This window comes from Pogoniulus pusillus, chromosome 18 (genome assembly GCF_015220805.1).
Source record: "Pogoniulus pusillus isolate bPogPus1 chromosome 18, bPogPus1.pri, whole genome shotgun sequence".
In the NCBI taxonomy this organism is placed as follows: Eukaryota; Metazoa; Chordata; class Aves; order Piciformes; family Lybiidae; genus Pogoniulus; species Pogoniulus pusillus.
This window is the reverse complement of record NC_087281.1, coordinates 18487834-18507378: the sequence shown is the minus strand read 5'-3', so window position 1 is coordinate 18507378 and position 19545 is coordinate 18487834. Positions and strand designations below refer to the sequence as shown.

The following is a 19545-nucleotide window of genomic DNA, read 5'->3' as shown; positions in this document are numbered from 1 at the left end:
GTTTTTGGAAAAAAACATTTCAGTGTAACCCAAACCTAAGCACAAAATAAATCACATTTAAAGCTTCATTGTGCTAATATGTGTTTCAGTGAGACATCCATGCTGTACATTACTGTATTTTTTCCACAGTGCTGTATTTTGAGTGACCAAAATAGCTCCATTTCAAATACTCCTTTGTGTTTAGACTGGAGCAACATGCTGGGGTGTCAAATACCATTAGTGGTGACAGAAAGATTTTGGGTATTCAGATGGCAAATTGATGTCATACACATTGATCCTGCTGATGGTATTGACTCATTTAGTCAAAAGCCTTTTATGAATCCAGAACTGGAACATGTTTTTGGCATACGTATTTGCTGACGTGAACCCAAGCTCATGTTATTCCAACATCTGTTTTTTAATAAATAGCCAACCTAAAAAATCCAAACCAAGTCAGCTTGATGAATAAAAAAAAACCCAAACTACCTTGACCACTCTTATAGACCTTTTTATCACACCCAGCAATGCTCCACATGACAGAGCACACAGCAAAACTTAATATATAATATATTAACCAGATAATGAACTATTTAGTTAACTATTTAGTTTATTTAGGAACAGATTTGCTAAGACTTTGTAGAGTTTTCTCTTGCTACTGAAAACATGAAGGCCTGTCACTCTCCTCACACTAACATGTATAACAAAAATGAAGACTACATCTAAAAATATCCTGGTACATTCCTTTCTGTATCAGTGCTATTGTCTAAAATTGATGTTCTTGCTTAGAAATAATTGTTTGTGATGTTACTGGGGAAGGGATCATGCCCCTGTACTTGGCACTGCTGAGGTCCTACCTCAAATACTGTGTTCAGTTTTGGGCCTCTGACTACAAGAAAGACATTGAGTAGTTGAAGCTTGTGCAGAGAAGGGTAACAAAACTGGAGAATGGTCTAGAGAACAGATCTTGTGGGAACAGGAGTTTAGTACGGAGAAGACAAGGCTGAAGGGAGACCTCATTGCTCTCTACAACCATCTGAAAGGAGGCTATAGTGAGGAGTGTGTTACCCTTTCTCCCTAGTATCAGGTGATAGACAAGAGAAAATGGTCTGAGATTGTGCCAGGGAGGTTTAGATTACATATTAGGAAAAATTTCAGTATGGAAACAGTGGCCAGGGATTGGAATAGGTTGCCCAGGGAAGTGGTGGAGTTACTGTCCCTGGAGGTGTTCAAGATATGTGGCTATGGCACCCTGGGACACAGTTTAATGGCCATGGTGGTCTTAGGTTATCAGTTGGACTTGATGATCTTGGAGGTCTTTTCCAAACAAAAGATTTCTGTGATTCTATTCTGTTTAATCCATGTAGCAAAATACAGCTACTCTGCACACAGTGATTTAAATCCTTTACAGATGTTTACCCTCTCCACCTTTCAAAGGCACTTATACAAAATGTAGTTACAAATCTTAGGAAAGATGTTTATCCTTCAAACTTGACACAAAAAGTGACTTACCTCCATGTTCTTCCACATGGCATGCAAGGGAACAATCAAAAAGTTAAATGATTTTTCTACCTAAATTGCATTCAGAACAAGTTTCCTTTTCCCTCCATGCCCTGCAGTGCAAATTCACACTGAAGAATTCAAAATTTCAATAATATTTTTATCAGCACATCAAACAAATTTTGAGAGCTATGTTCCTTTTAGAAAAAGTCACAATGCAGAATTTCACATTTCAGTTCTATTAATGGTTTTGCAGTTTTTGAGAGGGCAATGGCTGAGATAAGAAACAGACAAGTACTGTAAATGTTACATATGTGTAGTAAATATAAATAGAACATAGGATGGAAACAAACCATGTATAAAATGAATACATTTAAAAATTATTACTATTATCCTCCTGGCAGAAATACTCTTCCACACTGTTAAAAATAATACAAATCTTGAGATTTAAAAAATGGTTTTATGTAATCAACGTTCGATGGGTCCTTTAGCTAAAGAGAAGTATAACTTCTCCTCTTAGTGTACATGGCAATTAACTCCACCACCATGACAGCACTGTCATTGAGTACAGCACAAAATGGCAGATTAGACAAAAATTTGAATAGCCAAACAGCCCAGTACTGCAGCATTCCACATTCTCACTTGCATGAGTGAGATAGATGCAGAAATCTTTCCTTGACCTCTCTCAAAAGCTACTTTGGTAAAAGCCACAGCATAAGCAGAATAATATAGCAGTATTGCAGGTTTACTGGCATAAGTTATTTTGCTTGTGAAAGTGGGAATAAGCTATACCAGTAAATGTAAAGTGATAGCATGATAAATGGTGTCCAGCAAGGAACACTTTGCTCATGTCCCAGAGGAAGTGGTTGAGAGGTTCCAGAGAGAAGAAAATCTCAAATTAACTCTGCCCAAAGCCCATAGGCAGTACAAAGAGATCTACTGAAATAATTACTTCTTCAAATCTGAGAAATGAAAAAAAAAAAAAAAGAGTAGTAGGAAACTTTGAGAAGACCCAGTGGCTCCCCACTGAGGTCATGGGGATGAATGCAGCAATAAAGTGTTGAGAGCCAGTGAATACTAACACAAAGCTAAACCTTCAAAAAGCTGTGCTTTTTACCCATCAACGCTTCTAAAAGAAAACGTTTGAAACGCTCTTCTAAATTCCTTTGTCAGCTACAAAATAGTTCTGTCTTGTTTTTCGTCCTCAGTTTAAACAAAGTTTGTAATGTGTGTATAGAAGATTTCAGAAATTTGACTGGTAGAGTAACCATGCAACTTCTAAGAAGAACTTATTCAATTTGTTTTTCAGGCACTCCCATTCCTACTTCTGTCAGCAGGGAACTGCTGAATCCACAAAGAAATGCTTTGTGCCACTAATAACTTTCAGTACAACACCAGAGAGATTCTGAATTTTTCCATATTTAAGAAGAGTAAAATAGCCACATTTTGTGGTTCTGACAGTATGTAAAATAACAAAGCTCACACCTGGTAGACGTCAGGTGCACTTCTTGGTTGTTAAATAAAAGCATGAATTTTTGCTGAGTATTTTTTTATTGGATCCATGGTAGCTAAAATTGATGCTGATAATCCAATGTCTTCAACATCAGGTATTTGTTGGAAGTCAGAATCTTAAGTTTATATTTTGGATTCTAAAAGACTCCCGCTCCCTCACCCTCCCCATGCCATACATATTTATTTTATGTTCCAAAAAACTATACCTTCTCCCTTAATTTTCAGTCCTTGTTCTTCATCTGGAGGTTTGGGTGGAGGCCACGCAGATGGAATTCTCCTCGGAAAGCTTCCTTCAATGTAATCTGATGAATGTGTGGGTTGGCTAACTGCAGCCCAAGTATAAAGCTGGTCTTGCTGTAGTTATTGGAAAAAGAAAAAACACACAAACCCAAAAATGTTAAGAATGTAATACAGAAAGATAAACTCAAAATATTAAAAATGTTGTTTCTGATACAAATAGTTCAATATCCACCTCTATATCATGGCAGATTCTTTATATGCTCTTCATCTCCTGACAAAGGCTTAACATAAATCTATATTAAAAGACTTCAGTGTTTCATTTTCCAAGTTACCTCTATTAACAATTAAAAAAGATCTATTTTATCTAGATTTTTCTATTGTCCATAGAAAAAATAAAATTCTATGATTCTATGAACAACAGAAAAATCTGTTTTTTAAAGTTATTTACAGCACAATGAGATGCTAGGATACAGTTCATTGCTTTTCCTTTTGAGAATGAGGAACTCTTTGTCACTTCTTTCCCTAGACAGATAACAGGTTCTGTTCATCAAGACAAATTTTTCTGTATGGTGAACCTATAATTTAGAGGGAAAAAATATTTTGGTCTACACTCCATTTAATCTTAAGCAATTGCAGAAGCAAGGAAAAGAAGCAGAATTATTTCCTCTCTAACCCCTCCACCTCCCATAAAACAAACCAGCCAAACAAAAGCAAACCAAGAGCTAAAGGCATTCTCAATCCTTTGGGCTCCAATCAGATCTTTATCACTCAATAATTTTGAGTTTCATTCACTTATTCAAAGTAGGACACATCCAGATTGATGAGAACTAGGACAAACATGCTTTAAGACATCAGAGAGGTTTTAAATGATGACAACTCAAGTTGTTATTATTCTTGTGACTTGCATATGTGTATCATGTGATTAAATATTTGTAATATTGTAAACTCCATAGAGATCAATCATAGCAACTGTATGAGTATCCAGGTAAGCGATCTGGAAGCATGCAAATATTATAGTACAAAAATGGGGATGGGGATGCAGAAAGGGGGCGTGTGAGGAGATAATCACTGGATGCAGGTACAGTCATGTCATATATAGCAGTATCTTCTTACAAAGGTGGTGCTCAGCAGCTGCTAATAGCATGAGTGAAGTGTGAAGTAAATGATTGGTGGTTTATGATTTTGTCATTGAATCTTTCATTTTTAGATTACAGCGTACTTGACACAGATACCACATATTGAAGAGACATAGAATCATAGAATCAACCAGGTTGGAAGAGACCTCCAAGATCATCCAGTCCAACCTATCACCCAGCCCTAACCAATCAACTAGACCATGGCACTAAGTACCTCATCCAGTCTTTTCTTGAAGACCCCCAGGGACGGTGCCTCCACCACCTCCCTGGGCAGCCCATTCCAATGGGAAATCACTCTCTCTGGGAAGAACTTCTTCCTAATATCCAGCCTATACCTACCCTGGCACAACTTGAGACTGTCCCCTTGTTCTGTTGCTGGTTGCCTGGGAGAAGAGGCCACCCCCCACCTGGCTACAATGCCCCTTCAGGTAGTTGTAGACAGTAATAAGATCACCCATAATGACTCAACTTGATCATCCTTGGTATTAGAACAAATAATTTAACACTTTTTAGGGGGATAATCACCATTCCACTGACTAAGCTTCTACTCCAGAAATAAATTGCAATAAGAACTATAATATTCAGTTGAAAAGAACAGAGAATTTATAAAGTAAAAAGATTATAAATTAAAAAGGTTTTGTTTACAGAGGGTATCTCAATCAGGAACAAAGGCAGCTCGTTAGATCTTTCTAGCACAAAGAACATGGCAAAGATCCAGTCATGTACACAGACTTTAGATAAAGGTAAAAATAAAGGGACAGAAAGGGTAATTAAAAACAAACACAAATAAACAAACAAAAGAACCCAAAAATTGTTTTCTGTATGTAGCCTTGATTCCTTGAAAAGCCTGTCCTTTTCTCATGAACATGCTACTACATTTGAACATATAAGCAGGCTCGATTAATGCAGTTCTTTGAGTAAATGAGTACCTTCCCTCTGTCAATTTTTTATACATATATATATTTTAGAGGAGATGTATTTTTGGGTTTCTGTCTCGTCTCCAATAATGTGGAAGTAAAAAGGGAGAGGAAGAGTCATACATGAACATATTGTATAATTAAAAAGCACTAGATTTTGCTTATTGTCTTGTTTCTACACCATTCAAATCTTAAAAACACAGATAAACTTAAGATTCCAAAAACTTATCACTACAGTATGATTAGCCCACATGAATTAATATATATATATAAAAACATGATATGCCTCAGAATTATTGTACAGATGGGATGATACATTATGAGAGCAACAATACATGAAGTACCTGTGTTCTTGCTGATAGAATTTGCAGAGTATAAACTACAAACGGTTATAAAGACATCACAACTGCACAACAGACTACTAACCTATCATGGGAGATTCACAAGTACACATGACTCTTTTTTTCATATTGTTTTATTTGTTTGCTCTGGGATTCTGTAGTCACTACTCAACATAGAGAAGGATAGAGGAATAGATCATCATGCAATAGAAATCTACAAAGATCAGTGTGAACTTGTGAAAGTGCTTTGCGCTGCAGCCAAAAATGTATCAGTGCTGAACTTATAAAGGAGGTGTTTAACAACAATTATATTATGTACAAATTAAAAAGCTTAATAAAAAAAAGTATGAAAAACTCTCATGACAGAAGGGTAGTCAGAAGGTCTGGACTTCAAACTGATAGTCAATGAACTATCCTAAAAATGTAAAAAAGATTAAGTCTGTCTTCACTTTTCTGCCCTTCAAAATTAATGATTCATTTGCATGTCCTAATTCCTACTAGTCACACTACTGTTCAAAATTGAATCCTCTTTACCTTTCATCTTCAGCTCCTTGTCAGTTAATATATTAACCCATCTCATTTCTCCTTTTCCAAATCTGATAATGGCATAAATGTGTATGATTACTAGAACATTTTGAAGATAAATGTATGTAGCAAATTACATATTTAAAGTACTATTAAAGTAAAAGAAACAAAATAATTAAAAAGTATATAGAATTCATATTTGTCTTTATAATTACTTTAATATAAGCACCCACAAACCTGGATTTCCACACCCAATTTTTTCTAATCTTTTTTTTTAATCTTTTCATTTCAGAGGCAATTTTTGCTAGACATCATTTTAAGTACAGCCAATGAATATTCTTACCTTGATCAAGACTTGAACTTATCTGAAATTTCCACTCACCTTGCTCAGACTGCAGCATTTAAAGCACTTCTTTTTTGAGGGAGAAAAAACAATTATATCTACATCCTTTAAATGAATGATCCTTGTCTTTCATATCTGGGCAGACATTGAAAGCTTAAAGCTATTTGTGAGTCCAGCACGCTAAACACGATGTCAAGGAGAGTTCTCATTTCCACACATCCTTGCACAGCACTTTCCACTGGTTCTTAAAACTGCAGAACATTTGTACAGGATCTGATGATACTTAATCAATAGACATTTCACCACTTATGGATGCTGGTGTTTAGAATAGAGTTACAGAGAGTTAGGTCTGTAGTTTAACTCACTCTCTTCCCAGCCAGCTTTTCAGTAGGCACAAAGAATGGCTTTTTGTTACAAATGTTCTTTCTTAGGTACCACAGTGTTAAATTTCAGGTATAGGTTATATTAAATATTAACAATGTTTTGTCATTGCTTGAGCTAAAGAAATGCTTTCCTGCTAATCTTTAAAGATGGAAGCCAGTGCTGTAATCTATTCAAAGCAAGATACATATAGAAAGAGTCAGGCAGACTCAGAACTAGAGTCATGAGCTAGACTTGGGGCAAACATGGGAAAGCATAAAGCCAAATCTTGGGCTTTCAGATAAGAGGTCACACATTTTTCACACAGAGAGACTAGGTTTGGTTCAAAGGCCACAGTGTGAATTAGTTTACTGTGTGTGCCATTGCAGGAATATAATGTGCAATTTTGAACTTGTGCTCTTGGAAGCTGTAATGCTCGTGGAGATATGCAGGTAATACGACCTTCTATTCAATACCACTTCTGCTTTTAGTCAACTTTATCTGATTCTAGTCTTCCAGGACAAAGATAGCCATCTTCATCTACAGCCTCCCTCCCTCCCTAAACGAAGGCTGTAGTAGCCAGGTGGGGTTGGTCTTTTCTCCCAGGCAACCAGCAACAGAACAAGGGGACACAGTCTCTGGATGTTAGGAGGAAGTTCTTCACAGAGAGAGTGATTGGTATTGGGCTGCCCAGGGAGGTGGAGTCACCATCCCTGGAGGTGTTCAAGAAAAGACTGGATGAGGCACTTAGTGCCATGGTCTAGCTGATTGGATAGGGCTGGGTGATAGCTTGAACTGGATGATCTTGGAGGTCTTCCAACCTGGTTGATTCTATGATTGTCAGAAGTGCTTAAAAGAGGTACAAGCAATGGAGTTGAAACAGCAATAAATCTATACAACTGTGTCAAAACTGAACATGAATCAGCAATGTGAAAATAAAGGAGAAAAAAGTTGTGAACAGAAGTATTTTGACAGCTTTCAAGGGAAAAAAGGTGCAGTTAGATCATGCATGGTGAGATGGGAAATGAAGAGCAGTGCACAAACACTGCTATTAGGAATAGTATCTGCTTTTCAGCAGAGCAGTGCACAGGGGAAGCACATTATCAGTTCCTCTAAACTCACACTACTGAATGGGTATGAAATTCCTTGATGGCCCCTGTGTTAATCCATGGTGGAATCAGGTCCTATCTTACACAGCATTTATTTTCAAATAAAGAAATTGGAACTTTTTTTCTCTAGAACTCCAAACTTGCAGATTTATTCTGAAGAGGTTATCATGTCCACAGGCAGGTACAAATAGGGCAGGTGTAAAGACAGAGTGATAGTTGGAAGAAGGTTTCTCCTCACAGAGTTCAGTCTGGATGTGGATAGCCTTCCAATGGGAAGAGCTGAAAGAGTGGAGATTAGAAGAAGTATAACTGCATTTAGGATGGAACTAGATAAATTTATAGGAGTTACATTTTATGGTGTTTGTGATAAGCAGGGTCCAGACTACATGACTGATGGTCTTCAGACAAAGAGCTCCAAAGAGGTTTGTACATCTTTGTATATAACTAGATGGCATTTGAACTGTTTAAAGTGCATGGAAGGTTTCACTTTGAGGAATTAGACTACTTCAAAATGCTCTTATCAGCAGGACACTGCTTTATTTTAAGTAGCTTTTAAAATAATCAATACAATCAAGAAAGGGGAAAGTGGTTTATTTTTGAGGGTAGTTTCAGTAACAAAGCTCTATTTGACCACTGACAAAAATCAGTGATTAAATGTACATCCAAAAGTACAAGCCAAGACCTACTAGTGAGCAGAGATGTCTTCCAAGGCTGAAATACAGCAAGTCAGTCACAATACTGTGACTGAAGCAGCACTTTATCCTCATGAATTAAATTTGATACTTGAGCATTGTACTGGAGTGTTTTTTAATATTTCATAAACCTGATGCACCTGAAAAACTAACTTTTAAACACTTAAAGTATTGAAACCTCATTCACAGCCTTTCAGAATAATAGAAGTTGGAAGGGACCTCTGGAGATCATCTAAATACCTCTGCTGGTTTGAGGGCTAATTTGAATATTTTTATGAGAGAAATTAGACTATTGGCTGTGAAAAGAAAATAATAATGGTGTCTATCTTACTCGTTGGTTTTGCTTAGGGATATAAAACCAAGAACACAAAGACAGATAGGTCAGTCTCTGGCTTCTGCTGCCTGTGTCTTCCTAGACCTGCATGACTTGAACTAATAATTTCTTTCTTCTAACCTCTTGCTGACCTTTCGCAGCTCTCCCTGCACATAAGGTGGGATTCTGAGATGAGAGAGGGGGTGGAAAGAAGGAGGAAGGTTGGTTGGAAGCCCTTTTGGGAAGTCTGGCTGCTCGGGAGGGAGGCTGGTGTGCACAGTGAAAAAGTTAAAAGAAAAATCTTCATGTTACTGAAGAGACTTACATCTTACCTGCAAAATCCAACCATATACTACTATCCATTAGTAAGAAAGCAGTGTGTGTATTGCCTTAAAATGTATTTGCATCACCACAGGTGGCCAGAAGATAATAAGAAAACAGACATTTATATAGCATTTCCCATTTATGGTGTCTGACTCTGCTTCCTTGTGGAAGTGTTATTTCAGAAATAAAAGACAATCAAGACAGGTGCCATAACTACGAATCGTACACAGGACAATCATTATCCCAATTTTTTAAACATATCTTTCCATAAATTCACATCCTAGAACACTAAAGAATATGTATAATTAGATATAAATGCAACTATCTTGATCAAAATGGCTTCAGAAATGAAAATTAAAGCTTATCATACATTTCAGAGACACATATAGAAGAAAATGCTAATTAGTGTCACTTTAAAGTAATTGTTGAACCCTGCAGCGTGCAATAGAAATTAAGTTTCTTAAGCTGCATGGTATGGATACCAAAAATATGCTCAATTTTCTTCTCAAAAGCACTTGCAAAATGACAACAGAAATCTTTTTAAACAAGTTGCATGGTATGGGTACCAAAATATGCTCAATTTTCTTCTCAAAAGCACTTTCAAAATGACAACAGAAATATTTTATCACATAATAATTTCAGTTCCTAAGTGTTTTAAGCAACTTTGAGTTTTAGGCATAATGTTCAGAAATAGCACTTGAAAGTGCTTGGAAAACTTGTCAGGAAAAAAAATAAACCACCAAAGCAGGAATCTGCTATGCAAGTTAAAAGACTTATCTATGGCTTAAGACTGCATCATGAACATCCACAAGGTGCAGTAGCTGCAATTATTGGATGAAATACAAACACTAAGTACAGTCAACATTACTTAATAGCTCTGTGAAAGTAAATACTATTTTCTGCCATCTGCTTCTATTGGTGTATGAGCAGTTTAAATTCTAATGAAAGATTCTTCTCTCCAATCCTAGCAATCTTCTAGCTTCTGTGATACATCATTAGCAGAGGAAATAAGTAGATGAAGCCTCTGCCTGTTGAGAATTGTTATCCCAAACGGGTGGCTGCAAGTCCTAGGATCACATTCTTGCCAAAGATGCACTATTTAGTCAACTCACCCTTATGTTTTACTCTAATAAGACATGAGTTAATATGCTTTTAAAAAAAAGCTTAGAACTACAGCTTTACTACAGAAATATTACTTAGGTCTACCATGGAGTCATCTGGGACTGACAGAGTTTTTTGGAAAGCATTAATTTCTGTGCTAGTTTGAAGCTAGCTAGAATGTTTTGGTGAGAAGAATTAGATTACAGGCTGTGAAAGGGAAACAAGGGTGATGTCTATTTCACTCAAAGGCTTGCTGAGATATATAAGAACAAGAATATAAACATAGACAAGGCATTTGGGCACTGCTTGGGCTCTGGGCTGCATTTCTCTCTAACGCCACCCTCTGTCTCTCTGATTAATCTACTTGCTTCCTACCTGCCCTGGCCAACCCTGCATTCTTCCTTGGGGAACAAGGCAACATCTGGGATAAGGTAGAGGGATGGGAGAAGATGGAAGGGCAGCTGGAAGCCCTTCCTGGGGACTCAGGTTTCTGGGAGGGCTGTTGTGTTTCTGTATTACTTTTAAACTTGTATATTTCTATATATAGCTGTATACGTTGTAAATACCTGCTTGTATATTGTGCTGAGCTGTAAGTATAAAGCTTCATTCAATTTCCAGAGCTGGCTGAGTCTAGTCTGGGTGATTTTTCTTAAGTGTAGGGGGGTGGGTACCACCCAAACCATCACACAAAAGCAGTAGTAGATAAAATGAGCCAATTGGTAAAAATGTAGACATTTTCTCATAAGTACTTAAAACATTTTAAAAGTTTCTAGCCTTTGAGCTGTGACTCAAGTCAGAGATATTGCAGGATTGTGCCACCTCCAATCATTAAATGTATCAAAATTTTGACCAAATTATTAGCCTCTGAAAACTGGATACTGTCCTTGGTATAAACCTGATGACTGCTGCTAGTTCTCTGAAGATTTATCCTTTTATTGGCTGTTTATTGGTCTTTCATGTTTGCCATAAACTAACAAAGGAACAAACAACTTGCCCACAAAGTACAACCTACTTCAGGAATACAAGTGCTAAGAATTTATTGTAAACTAGCTTCAGAAGCCATTATGATACCAGTCCATGAATGGAAGAGCTGTAAAAGTTGGCTTTACACTTAAGATGTTGCCTATTTGTAGTCAAATGATGTGGAAGAGAAAGAAAAAAGATCCAATGAGAGAAGAAGTTGTATAGAATTATTTAATGTGAGAGAGAGGCCCACATCAATGCCTGGAATATACTGGAAGAAATAAAAACACCTCCAAATCCTTTGTGTGTTACTGACAAAACACACATAAGGTTTAAGACAGGGAGAACAAGTTGACCACCAGGCATAAGTAATAGAGGATAAGAACACAGTCAGTGTGCAGTTGCAAACCTCAAGACAGCAGAGAGTTCTGCATTAACCATGTTAAATTAATTTCACTAGAGAACTTCTAGAAAAGGAGAGCTGAGTGAGAGAATAGGACTGTTTATATTAATCTCAAGCCATGATCATAGAGTGAACAAAACCTGATGAATTATTTTAATGGATTGTAAGCTAACATCTTAAAACCAAAACCAAAACCCAAACCCACCAAAAAAAACCCACAAACCATCTATGTGGGACCACATTTAAAACGGGAATAGTGGATTTTATTAGACATAAAAATATAGTAAGTTAAAGCTCAAAAATACCTGGGATCAATCACAACTGTAGAAAAGAAAGGTTTCAAGGAAGGATTTCAGTGTAAAATATGTCTGTTCTGGAAAAAATGGTGCTAATGGAGTGAACTAGGAAGCTTTATAAGAATCAGACTAAGTAAAAAATCAAAATGGTCAAATAAGTTATGTCAAGGAACAAGCAAGCACCAGAGCTGGATGTAACGGGGAGAAAGGACAGTATGGTGACAGACAAACCTATCAGGAACCAATGGCAAATCACTCTCTCTGTGAAGAACTTCCTCCTAACATCCTAACTTGCTCTTGACAAAAGATGAAAAAGCTCTCAAGAGTTAGACTGTTGTTATCTTGTGACAATCATTTCTTGAGTATGTCTAACCAAGTTTGTACATGATTTTGAAGTTAATTAGGCAATAGAAAAACCCTGTTATTCTGCAGTCACATAAATCAGTACAAATAAATGTCAAAGATTTAATGGCAAAGATCATAAAGTTTTACAGTCAACTTATTTTTATGGGTTGTATAGTATCATAGAATAGAGAGACAGTCTAATGCTGAATTCATTATCCAAGAGGAAGGGAAAGTATGTGAAGTGATGTCTACACAACAGTTTTGTAACTCTTTGCAAACACCACCAATAAAACCTTCTAGCCAGATATCCCATAGGCACAGATAACACTGCAGCTGGATTGCCAGCAAATTTGCACAGATCCCTCCACTATTTTGTATCAAAAGACATTTCAGGGAGAAAAAATAATCATCTAGCATAGACATCCCATTTGGGTTGTGTAGTTTTGTGACATGCTGTTTTCTGTCGTTCCTTTAATATATCTTTGTGTTGCAGCAGGTACTGGATTGAAACGTTAGCAGTCCTATAAAACACTTGGCTTCAAAGAAAAAGACTTAATGAAAGTGACAGATAAAGAACAGTACAGAAGACTGAGTCATAAATTGTAAGGTCAATAAATTAAACCTTTGAGAATATTTCAGTACTCACATCAAATGCGGGTGTGCTTTGCTGAGCACTCTGATTACATGGTTCTCTGAAGCAGTCAGTGAATGGAAGCAAAAGACCCATTGCAATAATGCGGGAGCATAGCTTTTCTGCTTCTTCTTGTGGTGCATTTTCCTGCTGGCTGAAGAGCTTTTCCAGCAGAGTTCGTCCTGTCAAGGTAATGAAACAGATCGATAAGAATTTGTAGCTGCCTACAGGACACAGATTAAGGCATCACAATGCATATAGAAAATCTCAACTCTTAGAAGTATAAAACATGAAATGCAAAAAAAAAAAAAATCCTTGATAACTCTATCTGATAATAAATCTTTAATGTAAAATATTATTATGAAATATTTTGAACTGGTATGTATCTAATTAGGATATTCAAGTAAATATACATTGTGTTGGCTGCACTGGGGAATATGAATGAAGAGCATGAGATGCTATTGCACATCAATTTCCTACTGCTTTATATTATACAATTACCCTGAGAGGAAAACCGAGATACTAGTGAGAAATACAGTAAGTTTTTTGAAGAGTGTGTGCTAGTTTGAGCCTAGCTAGAATGTTTTGGTGAGAAGAACTAGATTATAGACTGTGGAAGGAAAACAAGGCTGATGTCTCTCACTCATTGGCTTGCTGAGATGTATAAGAATCAGAACACAGATAAGGCACAGCTTTTCCTGCTGGGGAGCTCTGAGCTGCATCTCTCTAACCTCACCCTCCATTTTTCTTTCCTAGTCCACTTTGCTTCCTAACCCCCCTGGCCGAACCTCCATTCTTCCTTGGGACTGGGGTAAGGTTGAGAGGGGCAGGGGGAAGGTGCAGGGGTGGTTGAGAGCTCCTCCTGGGGACTCAGGTTTCTGGGAGGGCTGTTGTGTTTCTGTATTACCTTTTACCTTGTATATTTCTGTATATAACTGTATATACTGTAAATATCTGTTTGTATATTGTGCTAGCTGTAAATAATAAGCTTCATTCATATTTCCAGAGCTGGCTGAGTCTAGTCTGGGTGATTCCCAAAGCGTCGGGGGGGGTGGGGGTGGGTAACACCCAAACCATCACAGGGTGTCACAGCAAGTTGTTATAGAATCAAGTCTACCAAGTCTTCAATGAGTCTTTGTTTTTTGAATGATAAAATAATGATAGTCTTTTAGAAATTGTGCTCTATTTCTTTGCATAAACTCTCAATAAAAAATAATACCAAAAAGCCCCTGATAAGTCTAGTGTTTAAAACTGCATTTTAATATAGCTCCAAACCAGCAGGGTGCATTGCCACAAGAAGCTATTTAGAAAGAAGAGCGAGAACTTATTCCTATTACAGAGTCAGATTTTGTGATCAAAGTTTTTTCTTCATCATCTCACCAGAGCATGAAAAAAGGAATAAGTCATAAACATCTGGATGCACTCGGTGCCATGGTCTAGTTGACTGGCTAGGGCTGGGTGATGGGTTGGAGTGGATGATCTTGGAGGTCTCTTCCAACCTGGTTGATTCTATGATATTGAAAGTGACACAGAACCCAAAGTTTCTGTATCTTTTTAAATTCATAGAATTGTAGAATAGTTTGGATTGGAAGGGACCTTCAAAGGTCATCAAGTCCAATACAGCCTAAAATAAACAATACATTAAAATATTAAAAGCTATTCCCAAGATTTTCCTCTTCACATCTAAAGATTTGGAAATTCTCAATGGTTAGTCCAAGTTTCCAAGTTTTTTTTATATAGAGACAATACAGTCAATTCAAGGGAATAAACTTACACAAGTTTACAAGTTTTGTTATTTCCTGGTTTTCCCCTCTTGATTTCACCACTTGTAGGATGATGCTAACGTAACTCTTAGTCAACACATCCACATCCATCTATTTAGCTAAAGATACACTTCAGTTGTTACATATTCAAAATCATTAATTAATTTCAGACAGGCTTTCTTACTGACAGATAAGAACCATGATTTTTAAAACCAATTCAACACCAACACATCTTTAGCAGCTTTCAGCAATCTCCTGTGTGAAGAAAAGCAACAATATGAAGCCAGGGAAGTGAAGGGTTTATAGTGAGCTATATACACCTGCTAACAGGTGGGATTGCAAATTGTTTTAGTGATTTCACTTTTGTGATTGTAGCTGCTGATGCTTACTGGTGGATTAGCTACTATCCTCTTACTTCAATTAATGGGTTGTCCTAGCTATAAATGCTATAAAACACGTCTAGGAGCATTTTGAATGTTTCCAGAGACGGAGACTCCACAACCTCTCTGGGCAGCCTGTTCCAGGGCTCTGCTACAGTCAAATGGATTTTTTTCCCCTTATATTTACATGGAGCCTCCTGTGTTCCAGTTTGTTGTCCATCACCCTTTTCCTGTCACTGGATACCACTGAGAAGGGTCTGGCTCCATCCTCCTGACACTCACCCTTTAGAAATTTATGACCATTAATAAGAAGCCTCTTCAGTGACAGGATGAAGAGTAATGGGTTTAAACTGGAAGAAGGCAGATTTAAACTGGATGTTAGGAAGCAGTTCTTTACAGTGAGGGTGGTGAAACACTGGAACAGGTTGCCCAGGGAGGTTGTGGGTGCTCCCTCCCTGGAGGTGTTCAAGGCCAGGTTGGATGAGGTCTTGAGCAACCTGTTCTAGTGGGAGGTGTCCCTGCCTATGGCTAGGGGTTGGGACTGGATGATCTTTGAGATCCCTTCTGACCTAAACCATTCTATGATTTCCTCCTTCAAGATTTGTTCCAAGGTCTTGCTTTTTGCTTCAGTAAAAGTGATTAAAAATATCTGGCTCATTTGCAATAATGATATAATATTTTCTCTAAAAATCAGGTATTAAAACTTTGCTGTCACCAGAGCTTCAAAACATATTAAAGAAAACTTGTCATGGCCTGTGACAATGCTTCCAGAATTCTTGCAAATTAACAAGTCTTTGAAGCACTTTGCATCCCTTGAACATTAAGCTCCTTGAAATTTTGCTTTCACAGTGACTGAGGTTTTACACCTTTCTCCCACACTGGATTTTCTGATGTATGACAGATGTATAACAGGATAAGACCAAGCATTAAACTATGATTTTCTTCTCACCTTTCACTATATATGTGACACATATAGTGAAAGGTATGAATATCTCTTATATGTCACTAAATACCTCTTAGAAACTGAAGTTTTTAAATACCAAACGATTCCCAAACTATAACACAGCACTGGCACAGAGTACAAAATACCTTTCTGAAAATAAAACCAAGATGCACCCTCCTACAACATTATATAGCATGCCTCCTTTCATCATGATTGCTCTTCAGGTTCTAGCACAGTATTATTGCAGATTACAGGGGCATATTGCTAAAGTTTCCCAAATTATAGTGGTTTATGATAAAGAGAATCGATACATGTCTATCTACCAAATCTTTTAGGCAACAGATGCACCTTTGGCAACTTTCATATTGTGTTTTCCAGGTGCTTGGGTTCCTCTCAGCAAGTATTTAATTCTCCCCATCTTTATCCTTTTGGTTTCTGTGGTGATTTGCTATGTGAAGGCTGTATTCTGTGCCAGGTTCTCACAGGCTGCTGGAAAGCCACAGTTCTTTCTGTCTAGATTGTTAAATTAAGAAGCTCTTCTGATGTCTTTTGATGCAGCTATTACTAACAGCATCTTTTCTCACTCCAAACTGATAGACGATGTTCTTTGCAACTGAAGTTTGCAACACTTCATTATTCCCAATGTTGGGTTTTTTTATATATTCCATTTGACATTTAATGCAGTCAGACTCATCTCTACCCTAAAAGTTACTCCAAGTATTTTTTCAAGTAGCCACAAATCACAAGACACAACTGAACAGCACTAGCAAGCCTCTTCCAACCTACTCATTAGAGCTCCAGCATGCCTTAGCTTTCCTTTCTCTCCAGGTCCCGTGCACCCCAACATCTGACAACCTCCTCCAACTTCAATAAGTGCTTACATTTTAATAGATATTTTAAAAACATTTTCTTCTTTGTATCCATAAACAGAAACTGCTAAGAAAGGGGAAAAGCAAAAAATCAGAACTGCATTCCAAAGCAAAAACCACCTATATATTTGTATAAATCCATTCTTCTATGTTTCCTCTAAATAAAACCTAAGACCATCTCCCTTGCTGTAACTGGATCTTCCTGTTCTTTCAGTGAAGTATGAACTATAATGTACGAGCTCAACTATTTCTCAGCATACGGTGTTTTCTTGACTCTGTATGACATAATAGTGTCATAATGGTGTTTGGGGTTTTGGTTGGTTTTTTTTTGTTAATGTGGTTAGGTTTTCTCCTTGTTATAACAAACCCCATGTTTTCTTCCATGACTGTTAGCAGATGTTGTAGAGTTACTGACTTCTGTTGTACAGTGACTTGTTCCTTACCAGTACAAGAAAGAGGAAAGGACTTATTTTCCCCAGTACATACTACTTATTATGCATTTTCAATGGACATCTCAGCCAGATATTGGCATAAACTCTAAAATGAAAGCTGCCTCATATAATTAGTTCCACTGTAGTTATCTAAGCTTCCTTCTGGTCTAAATCCATACCAGGTTCAGAGTTTTGGCATCCCTGATAAATTTCATGTAAATCCTAAGACTAAACAATTTATACCTTTACTGAATACCTTTACTGAGGAGTAGATTTTCTTGTCAGTGTTTAGCTACATATGTGAAGACACAAGGAAGATTAAATTCTTAAGCCTTTTTTGTACTTCTGTATTTACATATTTCCACTTATTTTTATGTACATTTGGGTTTACCTCAATAAAAGTGTGCATCATTAACATCAGTTTCATAACCACTGTTTCTTACTGTTGCAAAACTTGTAACTGATTTAATGGCTCTATCATCTACACATCTACAGATGAAAGAAGTCATCTTCAGTATTTATCTGAGAATAAAGCAAGGTTTAGCGTTAAAATGTATAACCCTGCTACTATTCATGGTTAGAAAGCCTATCTATTTCCATTAATGTGAAAGAAACTCATTCTGGACAGCAGCAATATGGAAATAACCTGAGGAACAGCAATTTGTATTCAAGGTAACACAAGATCACCTCTTGTTGCTCCTAATTTTCCTTACATGAACTGCAGTATAGTAGCAAATGCAGGAGGTTGCGGCTTCTTTAAGTAAATAATAGTAACACAGGTCCTGAATCCATTTTGCTGCCTTTTCTAAACCACTTAATGAAATGCAACTGGCCTTCTATTATCTCATGAAGAGGCACCAAGAAGGGGACACAATGTAAAACCTTCACATCCTTCTGTGGCTTTTCTTTCATAACTTCTCACCACTTCTGCCCTCTCTCCCTATATCAAATTACCTCATCACCCTGAAAGATAAATTGTACGCATAAGGGTTTCCAGAAACTGTCATATTCCACCTAGCTGCTACAGGATGATATTTTCCAGTGTACCTAAAAATAGTCCAAGACACAGAAAGACCACATATGTATGCTTCATCACCACTATACCTTATGTAAGTTGGGATTTTGGCAGAAATAGTTTGTAAGGAACACGTTTGGCCATACTCTGAGCTTGGTTAAACTACAGTATAAACAAAATATCCCAAGCAATTAGTAATTTTTTGCATTTTATAGCACTCTGATTCACATTAAAACTTGATGCCTCAAATACAAGCAGTCTAAAATATTGCTAGGGATGCTTTCCAATTCCAAGTTTATTTTTCTTTATACACTACAGCATGAAGGAAACAAAAAACCATGAGGCCTGTTTCGAGAAGCTGGTCATTCTTCTTCAAAGCAGAGGCCCACACACAGGGGTTGGTTTGTTGGTTGGCTTTGTTTTGGTTTAATAAAATGTATAAACCACCCCTTCAAGCTATTAAATTTACTAAATATTACTAAAAAATTAAACCAACATTAGACCCAAGAAACATATTCAAACTTCAATTCCACATAACTATTCTCCTGCTGCACTAATTCAGTGCTTTTTTCACAGAAATTAAATTATTGATGCACACAATGTCCTTTAACAACCAGTTCTAGCCAGGTCACATATGTGGCAAATCTTATACTGCAGAGCTGCATGGTCTTCCAGCTATAAACTCTCTGCCTTCCTTTCCCCTTTCACAACCCAAAAGAGACCATCAGGAAATCAAGACAACACATTTCTGCCCCAGACACAGATCAGGCTGCCAGTCAGACCTTACAACAGCACTGCTGCTCAGGAAAAGATTGCTCTTCAGAGATGCAGCCACTCAGCCCCATGACCAGAGCCTGCTATTCCCAATGAAGTTGTAGATAAAGATCAAAGCACTAATCATAAGACCCCATCAAAACAAGCCTGTGGCAGCAGTGCATTCCAGAGACATTACTCTTGTTGCTCAGATTCCACTGCAGTCAATACTGGTACAGTAACATTAAAGCAACTTACCAGCAATCAGCAGTCTTTCAATAACATATTACAGCCCATTTTCAAACATGTGTTACTATAGTTCAAGTCTAGCATTGCAGTCTTTCCCACACATCTCTCCCCCAGT

The 19545-nt window shown here is 37.3% G+C and overlaps 1 protein-coding gene across 5 annotated transcripts in view; it reads right to left on the bottom strand.

The window, feature by feature from the left end:
* The window catches only part of FMN2 (formin 2), a 157822-nt gene that overhangs the window by 119882 nt on the left and 18395 nt on the right, over positions 1 to 19545 (bottom strand). For all 5 annotated transcript variants that reach the window (XM_064158612.1, XM_064158616.1, XM_064158614.1 and 2 more), the window contains 2 exons: positions 13043 to 13209; positions 3195 to 3342 (listed from right to left, as the gene is read on the bottom strand). In XM_064158612.1, coding sequence (XP_064014682.1) covers positions 3195 to 3342; positions 13043 to 13209 — 315 coding nt within the window. The remainder of the gene's footprint in view (positions 1 to 3194; positions 3343 to 13042; positions 13210 to 19545) is intronic.